This window comes from Hakea prostrata, chromosome 4, assembly GCF_041222555.1.
Source record: "Hakea prostrata isolate BN-2017 chromosome 4, UWA_Hpros_2, whole genome shotgun sequence".
In the NCBI taxonomy this organism is placed as follows: domain Eukaryota; kingdom Viridiplantae; phylum Streptophyta; class Magnoliopsida; order Proteales; family Proteaceae; genus Hakea; species Hakea prostrata.
The window spans coordinates 53,050,322-53,061,401 of record NC_142603.1 but is presented as its reverse complement, the minus strand read 5'-3'; the positions used below and the strand labels follow the sequence as shown (position 1 = coordinate 53,061,401).

Genomic DNA, 11,080 nt, shown 5'->3' with positions numbered 1-11,080 from the left:
ATAATATTCATGCTTGAAGGTGTCATACCAACCTTTACTTGTAGCCAAAATGCTTGAGGGTGTCATACCAACCTTTACTTGTAGCCAAAGAAACAGTCAAATTGGATCCCATAAGAAATAAAGTGGTCATAATTTTTAAGCTACCGGTCAACCAAGGCATCTTCCAGTGGACCAGCTCATCCTAGCCATTAGAACACATTTGTCCTCTCATGGACGATTACAGGTCAATTGGGTCCGTTTGACTGTGGTGCTTATTGGTCTAGTGATCGACCAAAAGCTCATAATAGTACGTACCATGAGCTCTTCACCTTCATAGTGCTACTTTCCTAATTTATATGCACGGTCTCAAAGTGAGGTCTTCATATCATTCTTAAGCCTTAAGATTGTGTTTGAACATGGGGATGCCCATTCCTTAGTCTTTCAATCCTTAGTCCTCAAGCCTTCTTTCCATAGCATTCGGATTGATTTCATACAATAGATGCTCTCTATTTGAATGCATGTCTTTATGAATATGCCTATCTTTTAACACACAATTATATCATTAGCTCATAGTTACATATCTTTGTGATCATTTGAATATTCCCAGGATAGTTATGTCAATTGTTAGACCATTTCACGAAGGGTAGTTAAGTCAATTCCTATCAGGGATCTTTTACCCTTGATTATAGAGGTTCTCCCTTCACACCCTTCCATCATATATTTAGAAGAGGACCCACCTCTGGTCCACCTTGCTGACACTCAGAGGTATGTCCCCTTTTAAATGTATAAGAGGGGTGTGTTGGGAGCACAATTCTAGGAATTCTTTATCCCTTTTGTTTCGTTCGGTTGTAGATTGAGTAAAGTAAAATTAATTTTAGCAAGTTATTTGATTGGTTGAAAATTTGATGTTTTGGGTAAATCTGAATAAACCTATTTTACTATAAGTGCTATGATTGTGGCATTCCATAATACAAGACTCCTAGCTGCATATTGCATTGAAAACGTCACCAATGGACCCATGCTTCTAGTTGATAGACCCATACTTTGTGTACGTATAAGTGACTGTATTGCAAACATGCATGTTCATGTCCATTTGCTCATCCTGAAGGAATGCATGGTCTCATCCTCTCGGTTTGCAATTTCAAGCATGCGAGATGCACAGAGGCACAAATAGATCAGTCTTCAGCTCGCAATGCTCTCATTAAAGACGGAGAGTCAAGAATCAAGATTCCCCGGGTTTTTAATTTACTTGGGTTTTGATGGACCCATTATTTTTCTCACTAATGAAGAAAGATTCTCTTCACATATGGGATACAGAATTTCTTTCTGAAAACCATCTTCACTTCTCCATTCATGCCAGCACAGTAAGAGCCTGTGAAACAGACGTTTAAACAAGCTATCCAGGTCCTGTGCCAAGGATGTTCCTGATAACATAGGCTACCTGATCAGGCAGCTCTTCTTTGGGTATAGGGGGACAAAAGCTTCTACTATGGAGGGAAGGCTTTAGGGACAATGCCAACAATGCTCAGATTATTTGGGGTCACAGAAAGTTAATGATACTAGCTTTGATAAAAGAATGGGAGTTTACAACATAATAAATAGTCATATATGAGAAAATACAACATGAAGGAAACTAGCTGGAGCTTCTCTTCTTCTTCTTCTTCTCCGAGTTTGTAGGGTCTGAACCCTTGAATGACTCTTCCAGAAGGCTTGATTTTGTTAGCTTTAGATGAAAAGTCAATTTCTGTAGTATCTGTGACAGTATATTCACATCTGACAAGGCTCTGTGTGCTTTACTAGTTAATGGAATGTTGAAGTACTCACGAAGTGCTTGCTGAGAGGTCGAGGACAGCTTTGATCCTGTTAATAAGATGATATTATATTATTTCCTACAAAAGCCAAAAAGGCAGGCTAGGAATATAACACAGCACAAACAGAGAAGGGCTAACCTTCTGACTTCATCAACACACGCGCAAGAGGAAGAGTATCCAAAAACAACCAATCCGAGGGAATCTCCCAGGAGCAGCGACCGAACTCACTTGTCAAAAAGGGCACATCAAAACTGCGTGCATTATGAGCAACCCATAAAACAGGACCACCAGGTTTTTGGCGACTTCTTACATATTGCATTAAGATTGGAATCAGGTCCTCCATCCTACGCAAGATCTCACCCATGAGACCAAAGTGATATGACATATCTATGCACTTCTATTCATTAACTTAGTGACGAAAATTACAGTAATAACAGAGTTAGGACCATTTTGGCAGTATTCAATTTTCTTTTCACTTCACTAAAAGCAACAGATTAGATGTTAGCCAACAAATAAAGAAAGCATAAGTTGACAAAGAGGCCATCATCAGCTAGTTGCATTAAAGTCACCCAATAAGTTGAAAACTCTCATAGAAAATAGTCAATTAAATGTCTCTGATTAACAAATAGCCTAGAAAGAACTGAGATAAAGAGGAACAAGAAATTATAAAGCAGTCATAGCAGAAGTGCCTATGAAATTACTTGAAAACCAACTTGCTACTTTCAGCATAAACTAGAGCTGAGAAAAAGAAGCTATTTTAGCTAGTGTAGCTGGTTCAAGTTGAAAACAACTCTAGACTGACCCCCTATAAGCATAAATAATAGTTAATAGTGTTCCATAAGATCAGAACAGAAACAAAATCTACCATACCGTCAGAGTTGTTGGTCAAGAGAAATTTCACCAACCAAAATGTTCTGTGGCCAGTGTGAAGTCTTCATATGGTCAGTGCAATTTTTGGAGTTGTAGGTTCCAAAAGTATAAAATGAGAGACAAAAGGGCATCATTTGAGAAGGTGATAGTAGTAAAACCAATGGGTTACCATTTTGTGTAAGATGTGAAACGCAAAATCACACTAAATGCAGTAGCAAGTGTACTCGATAAATAAGTAGTAGGTTAAGATCAGGACACAAAACAAAATCACCAAAAGCATATAGAAGAAGACACAATGATCATGAGGAAACATTGCCGAAGTCTGATGAGTTGCAGGGTTCATGTATGTCTTTGGGTGGCTAATGGCTTCACCAATCATCAAAGAATTAAAGGAACGAAAAAATCACTGATCTCTGTAGTCACCCAAACCTAAGACACTGAACTACATGCATTTATAACCCTCATTCTCAAAAACAAACATAAATCCTGCTCTAATCTCACCGCATACCACTAAAAATACAAGACGGAGCATACCAGGAGAATCCTTACTCTCACTTTCCCAGGAAAAGAATCTTTATTCTTGCTTTGGTGCCTAGTGTTATTAAGTACCACCTCCATCCCAACTTTTCTATGGTCTAGTGCAAAACAGCCCACAAGCACATCCACTTTTAAGGTAAATGGCCCTCTCCACCTGTCTTCATTTGAGACCTCCAAAGGCAGGAAGAGAAAACTCATAGGAATATGTCTGTTGATAGAATGGAATGGGTGAAACATTCCTTTAGCTAATCACAATTAGTTGGGAAAAGCCTTTCTTAAGTTTAGTTATCTTGATTTTCTTCATTGCATCTACCAATAAGAATTTTTAGTGGTAAAATGAATTGTTGCAAGAAAGGTTATGAATATGAAGCAAAACAGGATGTTACATGAGAACTTAATTAAGCATGTTATTATTTTCTGGCCAGCAAAAACATCAGGTTGCAACTAGACTACAAGAAAGTAATCATGCTTCATCTCAGAGTCTAAAAAACAAAAATGTGCTTCTTAATAGGGTCATTGCTAAATCAGATAGAAAAAAGAAAATTAAAAAAAAAGAAGCAAAGCATACCTTGGGACCTCAGGTCTGTTGACCATGTTGGTAGTTATTCCATGGACATGTGAATTGAGGACATACCGCTCAGGATTGACAAGGGTTTGGAAAGTACTGTTCGCACCCCCCAAGAGGTCCTGAAGTGCAACCTCAATAATTCGATCTTTTTGTCTACTGAACCCAGTTGTTTCAATATCAAAGACCAAAATTGTTAAAAGCCGCTCAATTTCCTTACTATCCACATTTGTTTGTTGGATGTCACAGTAGAGTGGTTTTTCAAACTTAAGGATTTCTGATTTCTTTATATGCAACTTGGTGCTTGTTGATACTGTATCATCCAAGAGCTCATGCCTGAGGTCCCGAAATTTACTGCTCTGGGTGTCTTTATTTTCTTCTACATTTGTTGTTATAGGCTGTTGTTTCCATTTACCTCTACTAAGTCCCTCTCCAGAAGGTCCATGGGAATTGGATGCAAGCACCTTAAGCCTACGATTGCCTCCAAGGTTGCCTCTCAAAGTCTGGAAGTTCTCCGACCAAATACTGGCCCAAGTCGCTGGACGAAGAAAAAGACTACCTCTTAGCAAAGATGAATTCTGCATCTTGTTTCTTGCAAGACTGTAAAGCAAATAGAGCCTGAATTCATCAGAAGAGTGACTTCAATAGCTAAAACAGACCGAGTGTCCAATCAGTAATAGTTCTTCTTTTGCAGACGTCATTCACATCATTCTGAGGAAACATGTGCAAGCAAGTTAGTTAAACAAACAGAATTAAGAAAATTGATCATCTTGAAAGTTAGAAGCATGGTAACAGAAATTTAGTCCCAATAAGTTGGAGAAGACAGTGTTGAAAGAAATTAAAAATGGGAATATGTTAAGTGCATTAGATGGAACCAAAACCATGACTTAAGGAATCAGGATTAGTGCTCAGAAATTATCTCAAAGAACTTTGTTTCACTGACTTCAGGAAATAAGCTGTTCCATGGTCATAACTCAGACTACTCAGACATTGGTTGATGCAGAAGTACTTCCATGGGTCAGCCCAAACCAGTTTAGGAATTGGTGTAATTGGATTTTGGAGTCTAGTAAAACATAATAATCCATTTGATCATTCAGATTTAACTTTGAATAGGCTACACATGATAGACTTCTATTTTAGTTTAGAGTTAAGACTATGAGTCTTTGATTTTTTTTATTAATACCATGGAACCATCATTAACAGACAGAATTGAATAGAAAGGTACTGGGTCTTTCTCTGCATTAGTGTGCAATTTCATCCCCTCCCTTGCAACTCCAAGATCCCATCTATGGATTGCTTCACTTCTCTAACTGCCCTCCACCAATTTAGAATCAGAACCAAACCTGAGGTTACGAAGGTTGATTCATAGAACATAGTCCCCAAGGTTTCCATAAATCAAACCTTTGTAATCTCCATGGACAAAATTGATAATCTTTGTCTGAAGCTTGCTGATAATAATAACTGCTTCTACAACAAGGTGTCAACCATGGTAGTATCTTCAGAAGGCAGGTCAAAGGTGAACAACGAAAGCATAGATCAAACTGAAGTTCGTGGCCTAATCAGATTGAAGATGAGGAGTTGATCATGGTCCAATTACAGTTGTGGAATTCTTGCCTTCCAATCAGCTCCATTTGATGACATACTAGATACAAGGTCTCTTAAGGTTATCTTAGGTCTGCCCCTAGTTCAGCTACTTCCTTCAATCTGGATTAAATTACTTCTCTGCACAAAGGCATTTAAGGCCCTTTGGTGAACGTGGTCGTGCCACCTCAATCAACTTTCTTGTAACTTATTGTTTATCAGAGCTACTCCCAGGGCAGCTCTGGCAGCTCTGATATGATCATTTCTTATCTTATCATTCCTAGCAGAATATTAATAAACAATTTATTTATTTAGACCTATCTTGTAGTCTTTTATTTTATTTTGAATTAGCCATGTCATGTTAGAGTTTTATAATCTTTCAGTTTGAAGATTAGAAGAGGAGTCTTTGATTTTCTTTTCTTCAAAACACATCCTCAGCAAATTACGGGTAAAGCTCTGAACTGTAATGCATGTTACAAGTTACAACCTCCTCAGACTCCACAATAGCAGAAGCCTTGGTTAGTCCCTTAACCATCATAGATAGATGGAAGAATAAAAAGTATGGGGTTTTGCTGCATGAATGTTTGGTTGCTTGATTTCTCCCCTACTTGCTACTCTGAGAACCCATCCCAGGTTGCTTCTCTTCTTAGGAAGCCTCGCATCACTGACCCATAGAACATGGTCATACCGGCTTCAGGAGATATCATGTCCCTAGGTATAACTCATACTGAACAATAGGTGGATTCAGTCTCTTGGCCTAGTCAGGATGTAACTGCATTGTAGTCCTGACAGCTTAAGCATCCCCTCACTGCACTCAACTGGGGTCTCCCAAAATCACTCAGGTTTGTGTGCATGAAACATGTTCAGTAAATCCCATATAAGTAATCATATTTGACCCAATCTACTTGTCAAGCACTAACCTGTTCTAACCCATTCAACCTCCACTAGGCCGATCCCAATGCAGCATAAGTAATCTTCTGTAAATCCTATTTGCTCCCTTCTTGGCCCAGCCCAACCCATTTGCTCCCCTCTCCTTAACCTAACCCATCCCTCTCCATCTTACCCCCAACAATCCCACTTCCCTCTTGGCCCACCCCCTCCTTTGCCCAGCCCTCTAGTTTTCCTTCTTTCCTAGCCCATCACTCACTCTCTTTCTCAGCCCTCCAACCTTGGCCCAGTCCATCCCCTCCTCTCTCTCCCCTGGCCCTTTCGGAGGGTAGCAATGACTATGAGCCAGCTTCTTCTTGCCATTCTGACTTTGGAACTCCTCCTCCGCTTCAGGGTCACAGGAGATGTAGCTGATCTACTAGAGGATGCCACCACCTAAGCAAAGACTTCAGTGTAGAGCTCAGGTCTTCTAGGAAGAAGAAGAAGAAAATAGGAAAAATTAGTTTCTCCTCTCATGCTTGTCATGGCCCTTGGTCTTCACCTTGAGTGCCTGGTTCCTTATCTTTGTTTGCTTTTGCTTTGGACCTTGTTGGCGTTGGTTGGGCTTTGCCCTTCTCTATATTTATATACTCCTCTCCTCTCTCCCCCCCCCCCTTTTTTGTTTCCTTTTGATTAATGAATTTTTTATTCATCCAAAAAAACCTATTCTCAAAAGTTCAACCTGGGTCATTTATCCGACTTTCCTGTTGTCTTTTTAACCCCTTTAGTCTCGCACTGCAAAAAACTTCTTGCTATCTCTACCAAGCCTTGAACCTTTGGCCTCAAGGTTAGGAACATCTCAACCAAAAATTAAACTTGCAAAGAAGCTGGTACAAGAATCTTTCTCAAGGATACTATCACTGGGCTTTATTGCCATCCTGTTCCCTACTAGCTCAAATATACGATGATCTTAAAGTGATCCATCATTGTCTTGAAGTAACATCCATTTCCACCTTTTTTTCCTGCTACTAGAATTTGCATTGCCCATTAGAATGAAGAGAAGGCATGCAATTTTATCACCAAACTGGGCTTCTTTGCTCGGGAATAAATCTATTCAGAATTTGAAAGAGATCTTCAGCAACTTGAACGAAAGCTTCAGCTAGAACCTCTAGGGCTTCACAACAAAAGGAGTTGACTAAATCAAATACCATTCCACCAACAAACGATTTGGGTTTCACACCGCAAGGTGTCAATTGGTTAAACACCAATTTCCACCCGCCTTGTTCAACAACAAAACAAAAGCTTCACTTGAGAAGAAGAGAGGAGCAGCCAAAATATTTTGATCAAATTTCTTTCACATTCAATCCCCTCAAGAAAAAGAAAGTTACAGGAAAAAAAAATTCTTCCACTAAAAAGGAAATGCCTGTCGCAACTTTAACCAAGTAACTTAAACTGACTGGGAAACTGAAATAGAATCAAAACAAGTTCTAATCCAGCCCCCAGTAAGCACCTAAAAGAAAACTACTAGCAATAGAAAATTTCCCTAATAAGAGAGAAAGGGAATATCCTAGAACAGCTTAAATTGAACACAAAAAATAAGCTATGGGTAATAACCCACAAATCCCGTATGCAACCTAATTATACATATTTTAGATAAAAGAGACTTATTAGAATAAAAACCCTTAGGTCCAAAGGCCTCAACATGTATAGAAAATAGAAACCAACCCTAGACTAATTTCTAAGAAAAGAATTCCAATTTGATGAATCTGCATCAGGAGGGTGCGGGTAAGAGTCCAACCTCATTTATTTGTCAAGGCCTAATGCTAAAATATGCATTCATAACCCATCACATCTATCTATTTATACTCTTTAGTCATTCGAAAATTTCAACAGGAAGGGTTAAAAGAGCATTCATTCAAAAGCTGCAGCCAAAATGGTTAAAATAGTGCTTTTAAATGCAAGGGTAAGGATGACCCTATACGTTAAGATGCAGAAACCAAACCATTCCCCTCCTTTGCAAATCCTTTAGAAATGAATTTTATGGAGAAACTTTTTATGTAAAAAACCTCTCAGGTTCAGCTGATACAATGTAACAATAGCTCCACAGTACTTCAAAACTGGCCAAGCATGTCTAGTGACACACATAGTTTGCTTAGACTTCCACTTGGAGAATCAATAACCATATCAGGGCTGACAATATAATCTTTTTCTGAATGATTGTTCACAATACAAAAGGAAGATATAGCTGATTTCATAATTCAAAGAAAGATAGACAGGAGGTCAATTGTCACAATATTTATCAGTTGGACTTACTTGCCCCACACACTCTGTTATAGGTACCTGACAATAAACAATACCTCAGCCTTATACCAACTAAATGGGGTTGGTGAAATGGATCCAAACAAAACAAAGTAAGAAAAAAATGAGTTCTAAAATAGAAAGGGAACAAAAGATGAGGAGAAGAGGTGCAGGAAACAAGATAAGTGATAAAAACTAAAAAACCTGTGTAGTTAGAGGAACCCAATTCAAACAATTCCTACATTTGAGAACTCACAAATGTTTGTACCAATTAAAGGGATGACGAAAAGATGGAAAACTATCCAAATTTTCTTGCTTAATAAATTCTTTACAGGCTTCATATAATACCACTAAAACGAGGAAGAGAAATATTGGATCCCTTCAATGGTGAAAACAACAGAGCCAGTGAAGAGTTCAGAGGGAAAATATTTATGTTCTCCTCCAGATGATTGGGTTCTAAGCTCCATTATCCTGAGATTCTTTCACTTTTTCCATACAGTATCAGCTTCCTGCAGTTAATTTGACTTCATGATAGTCTTCATCGTTGTTTTTCTGGGGGAGTTGCAGGGGAAGGGAGGGCGGTTCAATTTATGATGACAATTTAGGTCATCATCTGGATAGTTAACCTTAACCCAACTAACATGTGTTGGCCACACAAGTCCTGCTCCATCACTCCATTCTATGTAATCTTTGAAGCCATAGCAACATTCAAACTTTTAAGTGCTTCTCTCACCACTGCGACTCAGATCATCTTCAGCTTTCAACATGTCCTTTTACCACCATCAATTTGCACCATGACACTCCTAATTACTGTTCTTAGATTGGTTTGGTTTCAAACATTAAAACCCTCTCAATCAACTTTCCCTCATATAGAAAACATTAATGCAACTTCCCATAAACGTGTTTGAATTTCAAATCATGCTTCCATTAATACATCACACTGTTCTTGTCCTATCTAAACTACTTTTATGTAGATGGTAACATAAATTTCCATTTAACCTCCCGATAAAAGGTTTTGAGCAGGCTCCAAAGACTACCTTTGCCTTTCTTACTGATCCTTTTTTTCTTCTTACCAGAGGTTATGAAATTCAAAAAAAAAAGACTCTAGGTCATGGTAAGGGAAAAATCCAGGTAAAGATCCAAAAAGGACAATGGTTGCTCTCCATTGTGTATAATATATCAACAAATCCTAGTCATGAACCTTCTTACCTTCTTTAGAAGATGCCATCAGAAAACCAAGATCAGGATTGTCCAAAGCAAGTGCCCCAACTGACTTGTCTATAAGAAACTTTAACCATCACAAACATCTTGTTGTGTGAAAATCTACTCTACTCGATTTAAGAAAGCTTGTTAACTTCTAATAAACCTGTAAGACACAAACTTGATCTAACTTGTTCTAGAACCACGATAAGAAACTGTAGCGAATATTCATCTTAAACAAAAGGAAACTGTAGACAACAATTTGTGAAATAGGGAAGGAGAAAATAAGCATAACTGAATACAAGCCTTTCAATTCAATAATTATGCAGTCTTTGTAGAAATCATACAGAACAAGTATTAAACTAACCTGGATTTCAATCAGGACCTACTGGTGATTAACTTAAGACAAAACTGACAGAAACCCAGCTACCAAAAGAGCCAAATTCGCTTCCACTCAAACGAAAACAAGGAAAAAAGGTACAGGTTTCAAATTAAAGCCAGCGGAAGGAAGCAAATTAAAAAAGAGGGGGAAATAACCACTCAGACATTCTCCAATTCCACGATTGAAAAAATATAGTTGAGACTATTCAAAAACAAATTCTAAGCATATATATAACATCCTCATTGAACATAAACTGGGTAAAGGGAAGACCACAAGTGAAACAAGTAAGAATCAAGTTCTTTGCGTAGAAGATTAAAATCCAACGGGTTACCCAATCTTAATATACCGTCAGCAAGGAGAATGCAGAACAGTTTCTTAAACAATAATGATGTAAAGAGACCCACCCACCTTTAAGCTTGAAGCTTTTCGAGATTGAAAACCACATCTGCTGAAACTTCAAACCAAACCAATGTTGATTTTAAAGAGGAAGTATGAGGTCGTTAATTAACGGTTAAATTGGTGGTTTGGGAAGGAAACTTGGAGCGATAACCAACCGAGAAGGTAAGTGGTAAGCGCAGAAAGCGGAAGAGAGAGACAAGAACAAGAACATGAAGATGGGGCAGCGGGCAGCATGCGAAATGCCGCAATGGCGTTGAAGGCTTGAAGCCCAACAATTCGAATCAAACCCGCATCAACTTTCTTCGTTTTTTTTTTTTTTTCGTATTTTGTTTCAATTTAATTTGGTGCCATGGAATCTGATCTTTCTTGCTTCATGGTTGGCTCCATTGGCATCTGTTCTCGGTGGTTGGATAGGCATCTGGGGGTATTTATGTAATTAGAGTTTTGCGATGGACAAATCGGTTCTTTACACCTATTGGATTGGGTAGTTGCGGTAATTTCACGTCTTTACCTCTTTCTCAGGACCGTACGTAAGGGACACGGTAATGTGAACTCTGCATCTGCACGTATCGTAAGCCGGGTGATACATGT

General features: G+C 38.5%; 1 protein-coding gene across 1 annotated transcript; it reads right to left on the bottom strand.

The window, feature by feature from the left end:
- Positions 1–1,046: 1,046 nt before the first annotated feature.
- Positions 1,047–10,809, bottom strand: DPD1 (Polynucleotidyl transferase, ribonuclease H-like superfamily protein). Its single transcript, XM_089153551.1, has 4 exons — positions 10,499–10,809; positions 3,766–4,473; positions 1,929–2,134; positions 1,047–1,839 (listed from the first exon to the last, which is right to left on the bottom strand). The coding sequence occupies exons 2-4, from the start codon at positions 4,344–4,346 to the stop codon at positions 1,613–1,615; spliced, it is 1,014 nt and encodes a 337-aa protein (XP_089009677.1). The 5' UTR covers positions 4,347–4,473; positions 10,499–10,809; the 3' UTR covers positions 1,047–1,612.
- Positions 10,810–11,080: the final 271 nt, after the last annotated feature.

What these genes read in the sequence shown, in the direction of transcription:
- DPD1 (XM_089153551.1), bottom strand. Translation starts at nt 4,346, where the DNA reads ATGCAGAATTCATCTTTGCTAAGAGGTAGTCTTTTTCTTCGTCCAGCG. An exon ending in AACAGACCTGAGGTCCCAAG is followed by an intron (nt 2,135 to 3,765) that starts GTATGCTTTGCT and finishes GATCTTGCGTAG; the next exon opens with GATGGAGGACCTGATTCCAA. An exon ending in TGTGTTGATGAAGTCAGAAG is followed by an intron (nt 1,840 to 1,928) that starts GTTAGCCCTTCT and finishes TCTTATTAACAG; the next exon opens with GATCAAAGCTGTCCTCGACC.